General features: G+C 46.4%; 1 protein-coding gene across 1 annotated transcript in view; it reads left to right on the forward strand.

Annotated features, from left to right (window-relative positions):
• Nucleotides 1-4,121: 4,121 nt before the first annotated feature.
• The window catches only part of LOC147460602 (branched-chain-amino-acid aminotransferase 5, chloroplastic-like), a 42,297-nt gene continuing 23,947 nt past the window's right edge, over nt 4,122-22,471 (forward strand). Inside the window, exons 1-7 of the mRNA XM_086508078.1 lie at nt 4,122-4,352; nt 4,426-4,508; nt 5,348-5,522; nt 5,618-5,794; nt 5,881-6,012; nt 6,273-6,371; nt 6,521-6,637. Coding sequence (XP_086364204.1) covers nt 4,218-4,352; nt 4,426-4,508; nt 5,348-5,522; nt 5,618-5,794; nt 5,881-6,012; nt 6,273-6,371; nt 6,521-6,637 — 918 coding nt within the window. The 5' untranslated portion in view covers nt 4,122-4,217. The remainder of the gene's footprint in view (nt 4,353-4,425; nt 4,509-5,347; nt 5,523-5,617; nt 5,795-5,880; nt 6,013-6,272; nt 6,372-6,520; nt 6,638-22,471) is intronic.

The raw sequence follows: 22,471 nt of genomic DNA on the forward strand, positions 1-22,471 counted from the left end.
AGTGTGCAAATGTGTCAAAAGACAACGAGACATGTGAGAGATGCATCAACACTGATGTAGGTGGCTTATGAAGCATTTATAGTCACTTTATTGTGCTACAATAGGCCAACAATATTGTTATGGGAATTCTCACACCTTGAGTGTCGATACTGTGGGGTATCACGTAGGGGCTATGAAGCATTCATAGTCACTTTACTGTGCTGCAATAGGCCAACAACATTGTTATGGGAATTCTCACGCCTTGAGTGTTGATATTGTGGGGTATCACATAGGGGCAAACAAGGGAAAACTAGATATTGATTATGTACTCAACAATCTTCCTGTTGTTGGGGGCTAAGAAGGGACAACTAAACTAGATATTGATGTGTGCTTCAACAATCTTTGTTAGGCATCATGCTACAGAAACAATTGAACATAGGAGGGGAGAGGGAGACCCTCATCATAAATGTGGCCACCTTTGAGAGGCCTCTTAGAAAGGGTGCTTCTACACAACTTATAGATATGGAGAAACATTTTAACCAGGAGAGCCTAATTGGCATAGGGGACATTGGCAAGGTGTACAAAGCTGGTTCAAAAGATTGGTCTATGGTTGAAATCAAGAAGTTTTTGTAATTCAACTATCAAGAATAAAGAGAGTCAATAGCAAAGATGGATACTCTGAGCATGACTTAGAATAGAAACTTGGTGTTCTTGCTAGGCTACTGCAAGGTGGGCAAAGAAAGGTTGTTAGTGTTTGAGTACATGGAAGGTGGAATCTTAGACGATAAGATGCATGGAAATAAGGGAATGAAACAAAGGCTGACATTGCAACATTAGAAGTAAATTATGCACGAGGCAGCTCGAGGGCTGTTCTTTCCGCATGAGGAGTGACTGCTCCATATAATCCATAGGGACATGAAGTCCAACAATGCTGCTTGACAAAACTCTTGAGGCTGAAGTGTCTAGCTTTGGCATCACAAAAGCTAATAAGTGCATTGGCCACTCACTTGAGCGTGAGCACATTGGTATGGCACCTGGCTATGTGCCTCAAGAGTACTACCAAACCTGTAGGTGGACTTTCAAAGGGAAAATCTACTTACCTGGGGTGATCTTGCTATAGTTCCTCATAGGGAAGTGACCTACAGACTTAATTTTTCAAAGATACAAATCTAGTAAGTTTGGGAAGGCAACTTGTGAATGAGAGGCATACATATGAGACACTAGAGCAAGCAAGTCATGGGGACAATCAATGTGAAATCATGTAGTATTTGCGGATCACATATGAGCGTATTCATGACATTCCTTCTAAGTGACCCACGATGTGACTGATACTCTCTAGGTTCAAGGGAGTTACCATCACTATGTGATGATCATGGAGGAGGCAAACCATGCAGGAACTCAAATAGTCATCCATCTTGTTGATGTTGATAAAAAATAAGTGCACGACGATGAACATTGTTGTTACTAAAAATTGCGGCGGTTATTAAAACTTAATCAACAATTTTTGGTTCAATAAGTTGTCAGATACGTTTATATGATGCATAATTTTGTCATTTGGTTTTCAAGCTATTAGATGGTTGATATGGTTTGCCCATGCAAGCACTTATGAAATAGAGATTAAAACTATGTCACCCTTTTTTTGCCAAAAGCTTGACTTTTGAAAGAAGCTTGACATCACACTGAATTATAATTGCTTTCAACATGATACCTGGTTTGGAAATTTGTAAACTCCAATAGAGAACACTAAATAGGGATGAGTCTCTCATCAACCTTGATTCACCTCAATGTCGATCGATGTGTGTCGCTTTCTCATCTTATCAATCCTTGGTTTGATTTTACACCGTGAATAGTTTTTTGTGAAAAAGAGACTCCAAGCTCGAAGTAAATTTTTCCGTGAGGCTAGCTTAGATTTTTTTATGAGGCAACATGATACCTGATTTCGAAATTTGTAAACTCCAATAGAGAACACTAAATAAAGACAAATCTCTCATCAACCTTGATTCATCTCAACATCAGTCGATGTGTGTCGCTTTGTCATCTCATCAATCCTTGGTTTGATTGTACATCGTGAATAGTTTTTTGTGAGAAAGAAACTCCAAGCTTGAAGTAAATTTTTTTGTGAGGGTAGATTAGATTGATGTGTCCTTGTAATTGGCACGCCTCGTGATTTTATCACTTGTTACTCTTCTAGTTACTTAATATGCATCTATATAGTGAGACAATGGTGAATGGGAAGTTCTATTACCTCCATGATAGGTGGTTCACTACAAAAGGTACTTAATATTAGCGACGCTCGTAGTGCGACGCTCAAAATGTGAAAACCCACGGCGTCGCTATGCATGTCGCTAAATTATAAGTAACTTAGCGACGCCTATGCGATGCTATCAGGGGTAAAAAAATAACCAAGAGCGTCCGAAAACTCAGATCTTAGATCTAAGTTTTCAGCGCACGCTCAAGCAAGCAAAGGTAACGCGCACTCTCCCTCTCTCTCTCTCTCTCTTTCTTCTCCACACACACACACACACACACACACACACACACACATGAGGAGAGGACGGAGAGCTAGGTATGCTCCTTCCCTCTCCTCACTCTCATGTTTCCTTCCCCTCTTTCTCTCTCCCTCTCTCTCTCTCTCTCACACACACACACATACACATTGTGTTTTTGAGAGAGAGAGAGAGAGAGAGAGAGAGAGAGAGAGAGAGAGCATATGCATATACAAAAAACGCACACACACATGCATAAACAAAGAATGCACACACATTGAGAGAGGAAAAGAGAGAGAGAGAGAGAGAGAGAGAGAGAGAGAGAGAGAGAGAGAGAGAGAGAGAGAGAGAGAGGAGAAGAAGAAGAAGAAGAAGAGAGTCTTAACGTCAGGTGAAAAGAGCACATGAGCGGCTTTGAGGTTGGCTCATCAAGCGCGTGATAGCAATCCTCAACCAAGTTCCAAAGGGGAAAAGCTCCCCTTTTCAGCCTCTTGATTGTAGAAGTAGACAAATGCTAGGGAGGAGTGATGATATGTGCTACCACTGGAAACTCCTTTAGATGGCCATCAATTAATAGGATTATTTTACTTTTACTTATGGAATGATTCGGAGAAAAGAGAGGAAAGAGTCAAGAGTTTGATCAAATGTCTAGCCCATCAGATGTCTAGATTAGTTAGTGGGAAAATTTCAGTGCATACTTGTTCATTTTTCAATTCACTCATAAACTTGCCTCTTTAAGAGAGATCCTGATTAAAAGGATTTTCTAATTTGACAAATTTTAGGTTTGAATTGGAGGGAGGGAGCGCTTCCCTCTTTCTGGAGGTCCATAAATGCACGCTTGGATCTTCTCTATGAGGCTACGAAAATTGTTGATGCGTGGGGGTGACCAAGGTTTAGAAACACAAATGTATATTTTGTTTCATGCAAGAAGATCACAACACTATAACACTTCTCTACAAGGCTGAAAATTGCAAGTCCAACCGCCCCATGTTGTATTGGAAATGTAGATATGGGACTTCTTACCATGGCCTTCAAGAACACATTTACCTTTCCTCCTCATCGAATTGAAAAATCAAGATCCAAGGGATTTCTTTTGTATCAATTTGAAGCAGAGCATCAGAACCCTCCTGTAAAGATGCAATGAATGAAAGAGACAAGCTCCTTCGCAATGTCTAAATTACTATGTCTTTGTGTGCTCTCCTCTCTCTTAATCATCTTCCAATAAAGGATCCCCACTAACTTTTGTACATGACATAGAACATTCCATGACTGCCTATATGAAGTGATGTCTATCCATTAGAGCAACTAGTAAGGCCGGCGGGCTTCGCCCGCCTCTCTCTCTTTCTCTCTCTCTCTCTCTCTTTGCGTCTGTGCTCTCGGAGTTGTAGGTCACACCCGCTGCTTGAAGGAGCTTCTGACACATGGCAGTGAGAGGGAACCGGAATTCCCTCCCCCGTTATCCTTAGTATAGATATAGATACTTAACACTCCATGACACAGCACGTTAGAACAACCTCTACATCAAAATCTCACCACCATGGGGTTCCTTTTGCATTCACACACTCATGAAAGTTTAGTGCTCTTCAATAGAAGCTACCGTGCAATCTGTCCGGACCAACGCATCAACGCAACACATTGGGAAACCCAAAGGGAAGACACTAGAGTGCCAAGCAAGAAATTGCAAAGCGCGGACGTCTCTCCCTCCCTCCATTATCGGGCATTGAATTGACCTCGCGCAGAGAGAGGGTGGCTATGGCATCTCTTTCCTTCGATCAGCTAGTAGCATCCTCTTCGAACCCAGACTTTTCCTCTACTAAATGCAGGCTTGGCTCATACCCATCTTACCGTGGATTTCATTCCCATTCTCTCCAGGCTCGCTCTAGTCAGGTTTGTCGTAAGCTCTGCCATTACTTCTACGTCTCTGCATGTCCACGCTGACTTTTTTGTTTGATGTTTTCAGAGGCCTCTGCGCAGGACATTCTTCATCAATCAACAAGCTGCCTTTTGCGCTCGAGCTGATGTCGCAGCTGTAACGCTTCCCAAGTACGTGCAACATGTTTTCCTCGTTCACGCCATTCCTTACACAGAATTTTCTACCTAGTGAACTAGTCTTCACTGCACCCGTGCTCATTTCTAGCTGTTATCACAAAGTTGCTTCTAACCGGAGTTTTCTGAGCATGGCCAAATATGGAAGCACATGCATAAGGTGTAGGTGCAAGTAGTTCAACAATGGAGGCAGATAACGAAGAAAACAGCCAAATCAAAGTTTGCAAGGAACTTGTGCGGCAAAAATCTCAATTGTGGGAAACCAACCTGAAGGCAGTAAAAAGACCAAGTAGGACAAGGTTGGGCTGCTTGGGGATATTCTTCCCTATAGATTGTTGTGATCAATTACCTGTATGATAATGGTGTGGAATGTGCGTATCATGTGGACAATATGGGCTTCTTTGTGTACGGACAACATCCAACGTTTGTCAACAAATCTGGCCAACCACGAGACAACAGCATAGAAGGTGCACATACATCGTGAGGTCACTGGAACACCAATGTGGCAAGATAAATCATCAAACTGTGGACTGTTGTGTTATTTGTAGTCATGTAAAAGGTTTCCTTCCATTTAGGCACACCAATCTCCTGTATTTCATCACCCAAGTTAATACATATCTATGTTCTAGAGGGAAGGTCAGATTGACATATTTTGAGATTTTGTAAACCAATATCTTTGACGGTTAGGTATGCTTTATTTCATAGGTATGTTCATGGTTGATTACTCTTTGCAAGCTTTTAGTGCTTCCTTTTTGTTTTGTTGAAATGCTGGTTTGTCCTTGTCACCTTATCAGATGTACCCATTATAGCTCATTTTTGTTGTTTTATGTGAGCAGTGAGATTAAGTCAAGTTTAGAAATTGATTGGGACAATCTGGGTTTTGGATACCATGAAACTGATTTCATATATGTTTCGAAATGTGGCCCGGACGGTGAATGGAATAAAGGAGAATTAGAACCTTTTGGTCCTTTGAAGCTAAGCCCTTCAGCTGGTATATTGAATTATGGACAGGTCTGTAAGCAACTCGGCTTCAAATCTGCTCTGAAATTCTGAGCTACTGGGTGCATATCCTGAGTTTGTTTATCAGGCTCCAACCATTTTAACAGGGAATCTTCGAAGGTCTGAAGGCGTACAAAACTGAGGATGATCGCGTGCTGCTTTTTAGGCCCGAGGAAAATGCCATGCGAATGATAGTTGGTGCAGATCGTTTGTGTATGCCAACACTACCTGTTAACCTCTTCGTCCAGGCAGTGAAGCAAACTGTGCTAGCCAATAAACGATGGGTGGGTTGTGTGCATTGACGAGAATACTAGTCCGTCACTCTTTTTAGGTGTAAGTTGCACACTCAGTATTTCTTGATGTTTCGCAGATTCCTCCTCCAGGGAAGGGGTCTCTTTATATCCGTCCTATACTCATGGGATCTGGTGCGGTTCTTGGCCTGGCACCTGCCCCTGAGTATACTTTTGTAATTTTTGTAGCTCCAGTGGGCAATTATTTCAAGGTGAGTTTGAGGCGTCTTTTTTCATATGCCACATAGTTATGTCAGTTAGTCTTCAATATTGCACATGTTGCGCACATGATTTTCTATGATTATGAGTTGATAAGGATTTGGCTGCATTTGGAACAAAAGTGAGGTACTTATTATTATATATTTTGCAGTATCTGAAAGGTTTTGTTCCTTGGGGTATTGAGGCATTGCATTTATAGATCTTATTACTTCAATTATTGTGGGCATTGCATTTATTCAATTTCTGTTTTCAGGAAGGGCTGGCACCTATTCATTTGAAAGTTGAGAATACGTACCATCGGGCAGCACCTGGTGGGACAGGAGGAGTTAAAACTGTTGGAAACTATGCATCGGTAAGATTTGTCACTGGTTAATGGCAGTTGTTTGTAGTTAGTTTACCCGGTATTAAGGCCTCCAAACTCTCTGCAACTACTTGTGGTTTCCTTTTTATTAGCAGGTTATATTAAGGCTATGAGCATACAGGCTATTTCATATTTTGCAGGTATTGAAGACACAACTCAATGCCAAGAAACATGGGTTTTCTGACGTCCTTTATCTAGATGCTGTCGAGAACAAGTATTTGGAGGAAGTGTCCTCTTGCAATATCTTTTTGGTAGAGGTGAGTGGTTCTGACTACTTTAAACCTCATAAATGGGGATGCTTTGTGTGTCTTGTTTACTAGAGCCATCACCAGGTGCATTTCCTGTATTGTACTGCACCTTTCATCTGCAACGCTTATACCATATGCAGTGTGCACTCTTCCCGCCTAGTGCCTCAACTGGCCAGAATTGCACTTCCAGGGGGGCCAGCTTAAAAGCCACGTGACAAACTTACAGATTTTGTGTAAGCTCAACAAGGACTCTCTCTCTCTCTCTCCATATACATACGTACATGCACCTACACACATACGGAGGTATCTGTATGTGTCTCTCTCTATACACGCATGTATATATATATGTGTGTGTGTGTGTGTGTGTGTGTATACGCATATTTGTGTGTGTGTTACAGGCTTGGACACTCCAAGCGAGAAATCAATAGCAACGTACGAACAGGAAGTTCAAAATCATTGAACTTCAAGAGAGAGAGAGAGAGGCGACACGGCACGGTGGAGTTCAATACCCAGAAGCATTGGCCCCAAAGACTGGCGCCCCTTTCGGTATTTCTTTATTATTGCTCATATCAAGGCACAACTGCCGAGGGGCCTTTGCTCTCAGACTCTGTGGCTAGATTCTCTGCAGAGTGAGAGGCCCAAGGGCTCTTTTAAACTTACAAGGGATGCCCAAAAGCAGAGTCCCAAAAACAATTAGTTCAAACTTCAAAAAGCATTAAACCCCAAAAGCTCTGGCTCTCAAAAGGTAGCGTTGGAATTTGCAAAAGTTGCTAGCATAATATACGAGAATCTGTACAGCTTGCCACGTCAGAATAGCAACGCAAAATGTGGAAAATCCGTATAGCCCTGCCATGTCATCATCCATACAAATTGCCACGTCAGCATGTCATTGCATTTTACGAAAATTTTCAAAAGTTCATGCTTTCGGTCTTTTTAGGGTTTTGGGTCCCACGACCGGTGTTTCATAAGTTCTTTTAGTTGGTTGGCTTAGTTTCTCTTGTCCACTCGGCCATTTCTCTTCTAGTTGGGCATGCCATGTCATCACTTTGTGACGGTGTGTGAGACAAGAGACGAGATTCTGTTGTGCGCAAAAGCCTTCCCTGTGCGTCGTCAACCTCAGCGCACTGCCGAAAGCCCAGCCTACGACTTGCCCCTGCTGTACCCTTTGCGCGGTGCTCTAGTTTCGTGCGCAAGCCTCAACATGACTCGTCTATGGCAGTTTTGCGAGAAAGTTTCAACGCGACCGTGCTCAGTTCTTTGTATATAGCTGTCTTCTGCTATAGCCTTCGTTTCGGTAGAGGGTATCAAGGTTGTGCTTGATTGCAGATGTATGCCCTTTGTGGTTTATATATATGCTATTGGGGTTTCTGTACATAGTTTGAAGCAGACGAAAATGAAAGCATAGTTTTTTGCAGTGTACGTTTCGCTAGGCTTGTTCTTTAGTTGGGGTTTTGCTACTGCATGTTAGAGTTTCTGTGCATGTTCAAACGTCGAAAAGCTATGGATAATTCTTTGGAGGTCGCCTCTGAAATCAAAACCTGTTTGTACGAGGACTGCGAAGAGGCCCGAAAGGCTTGGAATGGTCAGGCACCTGCTCTTGAATCCGTATTCTCGTGTAGGACCTTATGGATCTAGTTGCACAGTATTCCATGAATGCAGTCATCTTGTTTTTCTTAAGCAAAATGCCTACTGTGTAGAATGTCGGACAATGGCTTGATTTACTTCTCAAGCGTTAGGCTGTCCGTGGCGTTTATTTTGGTGCCCGTGGAATCTATGAAGTCTTATTGGTTGATACTAAAGTCAGAAACTTTTTGTTGGAGATGTCTCCACTTTTTTTCAGTACGTAGATGACTCATGTTCTGCCGAGGGCACTCACTAAAGATTATTGGAGTCTTATCCGTCACAAATGCACGGTGTGGGTGGAAATTGTTGATTTCCCTCGTACGTGGCAGCATTTTTTTACTGTTGTTGGCTGCACAACTTGGTAAGGTGATTTGCCCCCCGAAATTGGATGCTAACACGAATAGGTTTTGCATTCTTTGGGATACGGACAAAGAAACCCGTGAAGAATTATGGTTGATTCGCGAGACCCATGGGTAGGCAAGTGTCTTAGTGTCCTTTTATACTTAAATGGGGCAAATTTGCAAATTCTTGCTTTCGATGCGGGAAATTCGGTCACATGCAATTTGAATGTCTAGAACTAGTTTTGCAGCCCTCTCTTTTAGTAGTTCCTTCGTCTACCCTTGTCCGTATAGGCAAATCTATCGGTGAAGCTAAGCAGAATGGAGCCTCTACTACTAAGGTGGCTCCCAATGTGGAAAAAAGGAAAAACAAGACTCCTCTGTCTCTGATCGTGGGAATGGGAATGCTGTGAAAGGAAAAAATGTTGGGTGTAGTGATGCCCATTGCCAACACGTGGGTGGTGCCTAAAATGACAGTGAAGATTTGCACCCCTCTCCTCTCGTAATTATATTCCCTCTCTTAATGCTAATAAGAATGCATCGTTTAAGCAACTTCCATGCAATGACAATCGCACTGACGTATGGGAAAAAGCGATGCACTCCTACAAAGATGTACTTCTTGGTGAGCCTTCCACCTCTCATGCGAACCCTGTGGACATGTTTCGTGCATTGTTCTGGTATGGATATGGTGGATGGAGATGTGTCTATGGGCACTTCTACTTGATTCTATGTTCTTTTGCCTCTTGTATATATGATTCCCTATTTATAATCGCATCAAATGCATCTCATACAATGTGCGTGGGTTATGTAACCTTGCCAAAACGGTGACTAACCTGACACTATGTATGTAGGGCAAACATAGCTGTTTCGCAAGAACATAATCAGCATGAGTTTGCTGGTCAGTGTTCTTATTTTGCGGGTTATTGGATCGCGTATGTTGGCTTGCACGATTATTTGGGTTTATTGATGCGTGTTCATTATGAGCTTTGGTCCATTCTAGTGTGTAACGATCTGCGTGGCCGTTGGATGGCTGTACAATGCTTGCTGAACGGTCAGGTAATTGAATTTGGAGGTATATACAGCCTCTGGGCAAGGGGCCACCTTATGGCAAGACGTCTCTTCTCACCCATGGATCTCCAATGCATTCCTCTGTGGCGACTTTAATAATACCTTGATACGAATGATAGTACCACAGGCAATTCGCAATTCGCACACGTTGCTTGCAGAAAGGCAAGAATGGGATCTTCTCTTTGCTTCTGCACATATGATTGATTTATGGCGGTATTTGCATCCAATTGCTTGTGGATTTACCTTTCAGCATGTTGCTCACTCTTCTTATTGCTCAAGGTTGGATCATTGGCATTTGCTTAATTCACAACAGTATGATGATTTTGTATGTGATATGAGAATGGATACACCTAGTAGTCATTGGATCATTGCCTTGTTTTGTTGACTTTGTACTTTGGGCAGTCTCTTTGTGATCGGCCTCTTTCTCGGGAATGTGTGCTACATATTAACAATGCTTACCTCACTCATGAGGTCTTTCGAGACGTGATTGCTGATATAATTCCCCCTTTGCTTGCCCACATGCATCTTGTCTTGATGCTACCTTGTATCACTTTATCATGAGGGTACAATGTGTTATTCACGACTATGGCACGCATTACATGCATTGCACTCGGGGGGATGCCGATCTTGCGTGACTGGCTTGTCAACGACTGCAAGTATTAAGTAATTCGTGGTCTTTGTGTGACTCTGAAATGTCGGAGTTGTGGGAAGCTTTGTGTGAATTCAACATAATGAAAGTGGAAAATTGCTAACTGGCAGGCGCGTATCCACCAACAGGCTTTTATGGATAAAGGTTGCGCTTTGAAGCAATTTTTAAAGCATCTGCATCATACAAGGGTCTCACAAGAAATTAAGCGTGTTATGCTTCCTTCGGGTGCTTGGACTTCTTCAAAATAGGAACTTGCTGATGCCACGGTCTCACATTATCGTCAGGTGTTTGCTGCTCAGACATCTTCACTTGCTTGTCAAGCGCGTCAATTGTTGCTTTCTTATGTTCATCCAATCATCTCTCCGCAAGATGCACAATGCCTTGAGGATCCATTTATTGATTCTGAATTACATACTTGCATTGGGCCATTGGCGATCTCCTGGCTGGGATGGGCTTATTGTGGAATTTTTCCTGATTCTGAATTACGTACTTCATTGGGCCGTAGGCGATCTCTCTGGCTGGGATGGGCTTATTGTGGAATTTTTCCTTTCTTTTTGGGAGGCTCTCAAACAACCCTTGCTTTTCATGTGAAATGCGGCATGGGAGAAACAAGATTTGCCATTATCTTGGAAAGAGGGTTTTCTTAAATTGTTACCTAAGCAGCACTTTGCGAGCAATTCTCTCAGTGGCGGCCAATTACTTTGATGCTTGTGGTTTACAAGATATTGAGTTGTTGGTGAACTGCATTAAAGATCACCTGCTTACAGGTTTTCATCAGGCTCAATATGGTTGCATCCCATGTCACTAGATCATGGACAATTTGGCTAATGTCATGATTGGCATGGAGTATGCAAAATACACCTAGTAACATGTGCTTGTTATGCAAGTTGATATTGAAAAGGCTTTTGACACTCTCCAATGGGACTTAATTGCTGCCACGATGAGGTGTTTAAGATTCGTTTCTAAATTGGCCAATGCAGTCTATTTCTTATATGCTCGTAGTATATTGACAGAATCTTGGCCTCTTGGCTCTCCGGTTAGGCAAGACTGCCCCTTGAGTGCTTTGTTGTATGCTATTGCTACTCACCCCCTGTTGATGTATCTTGATCATTTGACCTCTGTTGATCGTCTTCATGGTTTGCAGCGACGCTCGAGTCATACCTTTATTGGGTTGGCTTATGCGGATGACTCATTGTTTATGCCTCGAAGTAATCCCAAAGAACAATATCAAATGCCTTCTCAATGTCAACATGCATAACCAAGGTATGCGGTCGAGTGTATTTTGCATGTTGTAACAGACTTGGACACTCCAAGTCAAGAATCAATCACGACAGCACCAAATAACCACTTCAAAATAGTTCACAGTTTGCAATAGATTTGCATTGGCCCGGCGGAGTTTCGTGCCTAGAGATATTGGCCCCAAAGACTGGCGCCCCTTCCGGTATTTCTTTATGTATTAATCAATGTTCAAAGTACAAGAGAGTGGTTAGGGTTTTACTCTCAGACTCTGCGTCTAGATGCTCTGCAAAGTGTGTGCCCAAACCGCTTATTTATTGTTTACAAGGGTTGCCAAAAGCAGAGCCCCAAAAGCTTCAAATCAAAAGCATAAAGCAAAGTATTCTCTTTCTCTTTCTCTTTTTCATACTTGCGTAGAGAAAAGCTGCCGCCAAAAGCTGGCCCTTTTTTTTCGTATATTACGTTGCAAAAAGCGGGTAGGGCCGTACGGTGCCACGTCATCAGATCAGCGCTGCCCTAGGGTTAGGGTTTATGATAGTTCTTAGGGTTAGGGTTAGGGTTTTTTTTGCAGATTTTAGGGTTAGGGTTTCCAGAATTAGGGTTTTCAGCAGCAGTCAAGGTTAGGGTTTCCCGCATGCTCTCGAACAGACACGTCATCACTTTGTGACATACCTCCCTCTTGAAAGCATTGTAATTGCCCTCGATTACGCCTTCAAAACAGACAGAAGCCATAAACCGTCTTAGCAGACACTGACTGTTAGTACCTACGTACTAGGGGCACACATCTAGCACATGTACCAATCGACAGTCACATCACACGACATCACAGGACATCACATGACATTCAACATTCATTTGGATCTTGATTTATCGGCAATATAGCTAGCAATCGCATCTAGATCCAATCGGGACCTCATCGATGTCCGATTGACTAACCCCTATTGCAACCGTGTCTATTCGAGATCAATCAGATCAAATGCTGCAGTCATTTCGTCTATCAGTTCCTGCACTTAAAAGAAGTCAAGAACAAATGAGTATCATAATCAGGAATTCCATTTCATAAAGTCATCCAACAGAATACTGTCAACTGTCAGTATTCTTGAAGCTCAAGGGCACATCACCTTTAAAAGGTTTCAAGAGACACATGAAATGCATTGTGAATCCTCCAAGTATCAGGCAGTTTCAGTCGGAAGGAGATATCATTTATCATTTTAGAGATCTGGAAAGGTCCATAGTATCGCATACTAAGCTTTGGAAAAAAAAAGCCTCTCCTCTCCCTTCTTCTTTCTTAGGCGTGCCTTCTCAACCAATGCCTTGCCTGATCTTGATGAGCTCATTGTGCGAAACGACGACTCGTGAAAAATGACGCGCAGGCCATTGCGCTTCGTTTCGGCACCAGCGGGGTCGGGTTTTGAGCAGGTCGTCATAGCCGTTGCCACATCAGCTAGGGGGGCTACCCATTAGCGACATCGCTAATGGGTTTGCCATTTTTAGCAAGGCAAGTCAATGCAACCTATAAAAAAGAGGAGGCGGTTGTTTTTTTGGCTCTCTCTTTTTCATTCATCTTCTTCTCTCCGAGGAAGAGAGCCAGAGACCTTAAGCTCTCTAAACCAAGCTTCCATAAGCCGCTTATACTCTCCTTGGATCTCATTAGCCAACATAATCATAAGCGCTTAAGCCAAACCTCCTCGAATCTCTTAGCCATCAGAGATTTCGAGCTCTTTAAACCAAGCTTGAGAATCGACTTATTCCAAATCTCCTTGATCCTCTTTCTTCTTCTCATTCATCTAAGCCATAATCCTAAGCCGAACATCTTAAGCCATAAATCTAAGCCGCAATCCTAAGCCGAACATCTTAAGCCTTAAACCTAAGCCATAATCCTCAAGCCGATAACCTTAAGCCAAATCGGAACTCCTAAGGCCATTGTAAGCCGAAGCTTTCATAGCCATAGCGGAAGAAAAATCGACTCTCTTCAACCTTGAAGCAGCAGAAGGAAAACGAAGCAGATCAAGGCAGTTTCTGGCAGATCAATTAAGGCAAAAGAGCTTATTTGGTATTGTTTCATCGGACCAGACTTTATCATCATTAGTGAAGCTTGATTTTCTTAATTAGCACCTGGATTAAGGCAGGTTAAACCTTGTAAGGAGCATAAACTCCTCCATTAACATTTGATTTTTTTTCCGAGAAATAGATCCTTCTATTAGTTAATGAAAACTGCCCATAGGGCTACATCCACCTCTGCGAGAGAGGGCTACAACAAGCATGATGGGGAGACTCTCCCAATGAAAAAACAGCATACATACAATGAGGCTAAATCAAGAGATGGGAGGAGGGAAGAGCCACACAGGTGGACAGTAGTGCCATTTGAGCACCCCCTGGACTATGGTGTAGAAAGGCCCAGGGCGCCAGAGTCCAAGAAAAGCCTCGCGGCGCTCCCGCATGCGGTCGGAGCTGCCATGTAGTCCCTCAAGCTGTCCTCTGAGAGTATGGATCAGCTCTAGCCAAAAGTCACGAACAGTCTCTGCTGGTGGCACAGGACGAGCCTCAAAGATGCGAAAACAGCGGGCCCGTTAGATGAACCAAAGAGCTAGGCCGCTGATGAGCTCCCAACACTCCTCTCTCTCACTGCACCACTCCTGTGGAGTAAGCTCTGTAGCAGGCTGGAGTGTAGGTCGCCCCCCCTGTATCACTATCATCCTGCTGGTGGAAGATATCTCAAACTGAACTGCTGGGCCCGTGAGGGTGGACCAAGCCGTTGCCCCCCAAGTGTACTGTCGAGTCGTGGAGAGGGCAGGCATCAGCCGAAGAACACGTAGCCACACCTGTTGGGCCGAGGGACAGTCCCACAGACAGTGACGCTGAGTCTCCACCAACTGGTCACAGGCTGCACATGCGGCCGAGAGACCACTATGCACAAGCCAACTCCCTATTGCTGTGGCTCTGTGTGCAACCTGCCACTGGAACAAAGTGACGCGCCTCGGCTGTCTGGAGTCCCACAGCCTCTGCCAAAAAGCTGCCAAGAACTCGACTGTGAGGCCCTCCTCCTGCCAATGACGTGCTGCAGCGGGGCGGGCCTCTCTCTGTGCTGCAAGTATATGACGTCCAAGCCGAACAGTGTACTGAAAGAAGGGGACTCCTGGGCGGTCTGCAGAAGAGAAGGGGTCCCTCCATAGCCACTCACCAGGATCCCACTGTACTCGTGCTAGTGGACAACACTCCCAAGCCCATAGCCTCCAATGTCCAGTCTCAAGCGCTGGTGGGTCAGGGTCTATGACGCAAGTCCTCCCACAGATGCCCACAACTCGGATCCTCTGGAAACAGCACTCTGCTACGTGCGGGGCCTCTACTGCAACTTGCTGTAATCGTCCCCCACCCTGAAGCTCGAAGAACAAGGCTGGGACAGTCTCTGAGCAAGCCCTGACTGAAATGAGAACCTTCAGTCGTGTGAAGGCTCCCATCCACCGGGGTGCTACTGGCTCGAGAGGCGTGAGCCACTCAGCTGGAACTGACTCTGAGATGTCCTGACACATGCTCTGCATCCCTCTCATGCCCTGTAGCTGGACAGCCTGTACCTCCTCTGACAAACCTGTGAACTCTACCCAGTCACCTAGAGAACGCGCTGGACCTGTCGCCATGGGATCCCAAGAAACGAGGCCGACTCCCAACCAAGTGGCCTCTCTGAGTGCTAACCATGGGGTTCCAGACGAGGGGCTGCCGTAGGCGCTCCTCCGTGCACGTCGACTGTCTCATGCCCTGTAGCTGGACAGCCTGTACCTCCTCTGACAAACCTGTGAACTCTAGCCAGTCACCTAGAGAACGCGCTGGACCTGTCGCCATGGGATCCCAAGAAACGAGGCCGACTCCCAACCAAGTGGCCTCTCTGAGTGCTAACCATGGGGTTCCAGACGAGGGGCTGCCGTAGGCGCTCCTCCGTGCACGTCGACTGTCTCTGCTCTAGGCCACGCCGTAAGAGCTCCCAAGATCGAAGCAAACTCACAGCGAATCTGTCCTTCAGTCTCCTGCTCAAACCAACTCGGCACAACTCTGTAAAGATCCATCTGGTCGAAGGTTGCCAAGGGCCTCCTGACTGAGGCACCCTGGCACGAAGCCTTTGCAACAAGAATTCCTTCCAGGGCTCCTCGCCTGGAACAAGTCCTCTGACGACAAACTTCCCAAGAAGGGCTCTGCTATGCTGTACAAGATCAATGATCCCAAGCCCTCTGTGAGAACAAGGAAGTGTGATGACCGACCAGCCACCTTGGCTCGGGCAATCTGAGTATCGCGACCTGACCAAAGGAAGTTCCTGATCAGCCTCTCTACCTGGCTGATACAAGAACTCGAGAAGATCCAGCAAGAAGTGATGTACCACATAGTTGCCAACAACACCTGGTTGACAACTACTACTCTACCAGCCAGCGAAAGTCGTGCTGAACTCCAATGTAGCAGCTTTCTCCTGATGGACAGGAGAAGAGGAGCAGTCTGCTGCTTGGGGGACAAGTCCAAACCAACCTGACAACCCAAGTACCGAACTGTAGTCCCTGGAGGTATCCACGTGAAACCCTCTCTTGGCATCCAATCTAGCACAGGAGCACTGCCAACCGAGAAAGCCACTGTCTTTCTCCAGTTGATCAATGCGCCCGATGCACAGTAGAAGGTCTCGAAAGCCTGCTCACATCTGTGTAGATTGGCCTCCTGGCCCTCTAAGTACAAGGCTCAGTCGTCGGCAAACTCAGCGTCCAGAAGCTCATCTCCCCGTATAGGGAGTGCTAAGCCTCGCAGACCAACCTGCTGTGACACCACAAATCTGCTTATCTCTTCCGCATAGAACAGAAAGAGAAAAGGGGCAAGAGGAAAACCTTGTTTGACCGATCGTGTGAGCATGAAGCGCTCACCTCTACCTCCTGCCAAAAGCACCTGACTGTGAGCCTGTCTGTACAAAGCTGACACCCCTCTGATCCAAGCATCTGAGAAGCCCATCCTGCGTAGCGTGCCCTCTAGAAAGTCCCAGTCGACTCTGTCGTATGCCTTCTCAAAATCGAGAAGAAGAATCACAAGGTCCTCCCCACGGAGCCGTGCAAGGGCAGAAGCCTCCCAAAAAGTGAAGATGTTGTCAAGGATACTGCGTTCCTTGACAAAACCTGTCTGAGTCCCATGTATAAGGCTCTCCAAAAGTGGCTGAATCCTCAAACTCAGAGCCTTGGCAAGAATTTTGTAGGCTGAGTTGAGGATGGTGATGGGGCGCCACTGTCGAATCTCATCCAAGGAGCCACCCTCCTTTGGAATAAGGTAAATCAGGCCCTCACTCATGCTATCCGGCATCACTCCTGTGTGCAGAATGTACTGAAAGGCACTACAAAGATCTGGGCCAAGCAGGTCCCAGTACTCCAAGAAGAAGCTAGGAGTCAGCCCATCCTCACCGGGACAGCTACCACGAGGGAGGGCCCTAAGAGCCGTGTGCAGCTCCTCAAGCTGAAGAGGCATCTCTAGCCTCTGGCGCATCTCCTCAGTAACAAGACAAGGCATCTGTGCCCAAACTTGCTCCCTACATGCATCCTGTCGCTCTGACTGGGGCTCAGCCGACAGTAACTCACGGTAAAAGTCAGTAGCAACTGTACGCATATCCTCGGGCTCACAAGCAACTGGCCCATCGGGTCTCCTCAACTGATTGACCTTGGCATGTGAGTGCCGAGGTCCCACTGTCTTAAAAAAGGCACCTGTAACTCTGTCACCCACCTGAGTCCACTGAGATGCCTGTCGGTGAAAGGCAAACTCATGACGCCTCTCCTCTGTGCAAGCAAGCTCCTGTCGAGCCTGCTGTAACTGCTCCTCCAACCATGGACTGTCTGGATGCTGCTCCTGCATCCTCTGTAGTGAAGCAATGCCTCGTCTGAGACGCTGCTCCTCCTCTCTCGCTGCAACCCGTCGAGCCAGAGACTCCTGGAGAAAAAAGTGGCTAAGCTGAGCTAGGCCTAAGGCCACTCTGTCTGCAGGCAGAGCCTGCTGGCTGTCCATGCCCTCTGTCCAGAGAGCATCTACCCTCTCTCTGAGTGCTGAGTCCAACAAGACCCGCTCCGGGATGCGAAGCATCGTGCTCCCACTCCTTTGCCTGTGTGCCACTGTGAGGATCACTGGTGCATGGTCCGAGAAGGAAGTCCCTGCCAGGATGCCCACGGATCCCCCCCAGGTCACTGAAGTGGTCACTAGTGTAGAAGCGATCTATCCGCGATAGATTCACTCCTCCCACTCTGCGGTCCGATCTAGAGAAGGCAAGACTCTCTGGAGGCCTGACAAAGCCAGAATGCTGCCATGTATCCGAGACCCTCAAAGTCATACACAACCTCTCCCAAGCTGCCAACTCGACTCCATGCACAGTAGCATGGCTGCCTCCGATCCTGTTAGAAGGATCCTCCAACATGTTGAAGTCCCCTCCTACACACCAGTGGTCAACCTGTGGTAAGGACTCAACAATTTGTGACCAAAACTCTGCACGAGCACTCGCCACATTAGGCGCATAGATGTTCAGGAAGCCCACGAGACCACCCTGAACTTGCATAGTGATCCACTGAGCCCTGCCTAGCACAATAATCCCTCTGTCCACAATGGCCTGCTACAATGAGTCCGCAATAGTCATACATACCCCTCCGTGGATGCCTCCAGGTCCAAAAGCAGCTGACCAAAAGGTATCATAACGTCCACGCAAAATCTGACCACATCGCCGAATGTGGCTCTCAGACAAATGGTGCTCGTGAAGCATAAGGAGATCAATCTCTCCTCCCACAAGGCAACGCTGAAGCTCCTGACGCAATCGGCCCCGCTGTCGTTGAAACTGGGGCCCACCTAGTCCCTACACGTTCCACGAGACGATCCTCATGGGGAACGAGAGAGAACAGATGCTACCGCAGCAACAAGACGGGCTATCTTCGAGGCTGGCTTGGATGGGGAGTAATCCGCATCCGAGCGTCCTCTAGATAGGCGAGACTGCAGTGAGTGCTTGGCCCAAGCCCAAGCAGAGCAAGCCGTGCGTAAAGCAACCTCCTCTGTCCAGGAGTCCTCATGAATGTATACATAGCAAGGCAAACACTGCGTATCAGCAAAAAAGTACACCACAATGTGCCTACATCCTGCTAAATCTGGGGGTGTCACCGCAAACTTGGCCAGTGGCCACAAAGTCTGTAGCAAATATGTAACTCCAAGTTCTCCCATGTGGTGAGAGAACTCGAGAACCTGCGTATGCAACCATCCCACCACTGAGTCGAGGAACCACTCTGTCTCGGTCCTACCACAGAGGAGGAAAGAGAAACCAACTGCTGAGTCCAAGGCCTTTGTCTCCCTAGCGGCGAGGAACAAAGCATGGACCCTGAAGTAGGTTGCCTCGTGGTCTGCTGCGGAATCGCCGAGAAAGCGAGTGAACCCGTAATCGAAGAAATCCCAACGGCGTCGGAGGTCAATGCTCGTCAGACCCCGAGGGATAGCTGCAAGGGAAGATGTCTGAATCTGCAGAGGGGGCCGCAAGAAAGGCTGACCCTCTCTCGCTAGGTGACTCGTGGCAAAAGCGCTGCTAAGAGATCTCCTAGCCGCCGGCGAGGGACCAGTCTCCTGAGTCGACTGTGGTATTGAAGCAGGAGGAGGGGGAGAAGGAGCTGAGGGGGGGGCGGGGGGGCGGAGGAGAAGAGAAGCGGGGTGGGGTGACAGAGGCAGGGGGGCGAGGTGGGGAGTGGACGGGAGCAGAAGGTGGGGGGGGGAGGGGGGGATGAGGAGGAGGAGGGGAACTCTGAAGGAGGGGCGGTTGGCGAGGGTGAAGCGGAGGTGGATGCTGGTGTAGGGGGCTTCTCCTGCTCAAGAGGACCAAAGCGGTTCCCCGTGGGAACCCACTGCTGCTGAGTAGGCACCCGAGGGCCACTCTGAGTGCCAGACTGTCGCTGTGGTCCCTGGTCTACGGCCACGGGCCTGCTGCCACCCCTCCTCCGTTGGAGCCCCAGGCTCAGAGGGTGGCTCTGAATCTGTGCGCTGTGCCGCTAGCTGTGGCTGTGGCCCAGCCTTGGCAGGCTGGGGCTGAGGCTGAGGCTGAGGCTGAGGTGCAGGTCGTGGCCTCCTCCGTGGACAGGCCTTCGCAAGGTGGCCCATCTGTCTGCAAATGAAGCACTGGTTCGGGAGACCCGAGTACTCCACACTCCGTCTAAACCAACCCCCACTCACCCGAGGTAGAAGGATGACCTTCGGGAGCGTGTGGGTATCTCTGACTAAAACTCGAACTGAAGGGATGCCAGCCGCCTTGGCAGCTACTGATGCTGCCGTACGAGGTGTCTCCAGGACTGTCCCGATGGCGGAACCAATCCTGGAGAGAAGTGGAAGGTACTCCCTCCGTAAACCCGGAAAGCAGACTGAGATGGGGATGTCTGCCTCCTCGACTAGCGCATCCGAAGTCGGGTCAAAACCATGTCGCCACTGTCGAAAGTGGTCGCGTGATGCTCGGATGGCAAGTGGACTCATAGCTATGACCTTGGAGGCCATCTCGGAAGTCTCAAACTCGATCTGGTAGTTCCCCAGTCCGAGAATCTGGACATCCAGGATCTTGCCCACCTCTGCGAGAAGGCGGGCCTGGAGAAGGTCTCGCAGCTCTCCTCTTCTAGGTCGGGTGTCGAGAACCTTGTAAATGACCGAAGTCTTTGCAAGCGCTCTACCTCTGCGGCAAGGCTCGCTTGCTCTGTCGGCGAAAGAGCAAGTCGAATGGTGGACGCAGCGGGGTCGGGCTAGGGGGATTCAGGCGAGTCCCTCTGTGGCGAAGTTGGAGCCTCCATCTGTGTCTACTGCTGTGGCGTAAGAAGAGGATGGCGGGCGGAATCTGCTACTTGACACGCCAGGCACTGCTCCAAAATGGAGTCAATGCTGAGAGTACCGATGTGCAGGATGTAACAGTGAGGAGAAAAAAGCTGGCGGGCCAAGGGAGGGGGAGGCAGCGGGTGGAGACGGCTACTGTGAGAGCGCGAGCAGCAACGGGCGGGGGCAATGGCGGGAGCGGCGCAACAGGGGGGCCGGCTGCGGATGGCAGCGGCGGGTGGGGTTGCAGCAGCGGCAGTGCCGCGAATTGCCACAGCTGGGGAGGGGCAGCGCGTTGTCGAGAAATTTGCGGTCTTGCCAGGAAAGCACCGGGTTTATGGCTGTGAGAGTTTGTGAGAGAACTCAACAAAAACTATATGAAGGAGTTAAACCATAGATGCCATGAAGACTAGGGCTTGGAAAGAAGTGCAATCAAAGAAGACTCACTCTTTCTCTCTTGTACTCACACACACAAAGAAAGAACACAAAAGAGAATGTCAAAACAATACGAAGATGAAAACATCAAGGCTATGGTCATATCGTATCATGGGTAATATGAAAGGGTTAATAGATGAGTTAATGGCATTCAATCTTGGCTGACCAAATAGGCTACAAATTGTTCTTTGGAATTGTAGTTTTGTGCTTACAATAATATATATATTTTGTCTAGTGATTGGGATTAATTGTGTGTACAAATCCTCTTGGTTCATAGCAAGATAACTACGCTTATGTCAAAAGAAAAGTTATAGTCTATGAGAGGTAGTATGATGGGATCCGGTGATAGAAGTATTTCATTAAGCCTTTCTGGGCCAAAGAGAAACACTATACGTTGTTGGAAGTGTATTTTACGGCTAATCCATACGTTAATTCTAATAGATCGTACAGAGTGAAAGCGATAGAAATGATCATCATGTGGGTTATTCATCTAGGATAATATGTGAGAAACGTAGATATGAGAAAAATGTAGATATGAGAGAAGTGAAGAGATGAGAAGTTTCCCTCCCAAGCTCCATTCTTGCCCGTAGGCAATAAGGATACTGCGGGGAGAGATGTACCTGTAGCAAGGAGAACCTAAAATTTGTAGAGAGGATGAATTACTAAGAGTGAGAGAGATAGGTTTGGTTAAGGAGATGAGATTAGATACATACATATATATTTTGTATTAGAGATGAAAATGAAAGCAACAAGAAATCAAGAAAACATCAATGTAGAACACATCTTACTTGACAAACCCTTCGGTACCATTATTGATGGAGAGAGAAGAAGAGGGGAGAATTCAACTTTGATTGATACGCCAAGTCCACGCCCTTCTTTGATTAGAGTTGATCTTCCAAGGATAGCATGCAAGGATGGCTAGTCTTCCTCTAGGAGAAAGTGTAGGCTTAGGCTTATGTTAATGGCTAAGTACAATTAGGCATTACTACTCACTCCCTCAAGAATTCCTCTCATCAATGGTTTGAATGCTTGAGTTCCTTTTCAAGGAAGAAGAGGTTCCCTTTTATAGGTGAAGGGAACCCCCAAGGGTTTACACAAGAAGAGAGGAGCCCGTGTGAATAGGAATTGGAAAAGTTGGAAATGAGTGGTCTCCGCATGATGTGGGCAGACTGGGGTCCAGTATTTTGATCATATCTCCTCAACCGTGGCTCCAAATAAAAAAGTAAAAATATGGGCAAAAACTTCAGCTCATTAGGTATCGATTTTCATTTTAAAATTATTTTCTGATTCGGATTGGAACCTTGTGTAAAAAATTCATCAAAATAGGGTCCATTTCTGGCAGCAGAAGTCTTCCTGTGGTCCCCTTAGCCTAGACTTTCATTTAATTCCAAAGGACACCTCATGCCATATGAAAGCATGACATTGCTCCTTGACAAAGTTTTGTAATCATGCTTACAATAATGCATGAAAATAAGTGTATCTTTGAAATCATGCCACCTAGTGTTCCACTAGGATTTGATTTTTCTCCTAGTAGCTATTTAAAAAGAAATATAAGAAAAGTATAAAAAATACATAGAATATATATATTGGAGTTTACCCTAGATATAGGATCTAGCTAGGGTGTGAGATGATAATGAGATAGTAGAAATAAAGAATCAATGTTTTTTGCCCCAAGTT

Source organism: Adiantum capillus-veneris, chromosome 3 (assembly GCF_014529385.1).
Source record: "Adiantum capillus-veneris isolate H3 chromosome 3, ASM1452938v2, whole genome shotgun sequence".
Taxonomy (NCBI): domain Eukaryota; kingdom Viridiplantae; phylum Streptophyta; class Polypodiopsida; order Polypodiales; family Pteridaceae; genus Adiantum; species Adiantum capillus-veneris.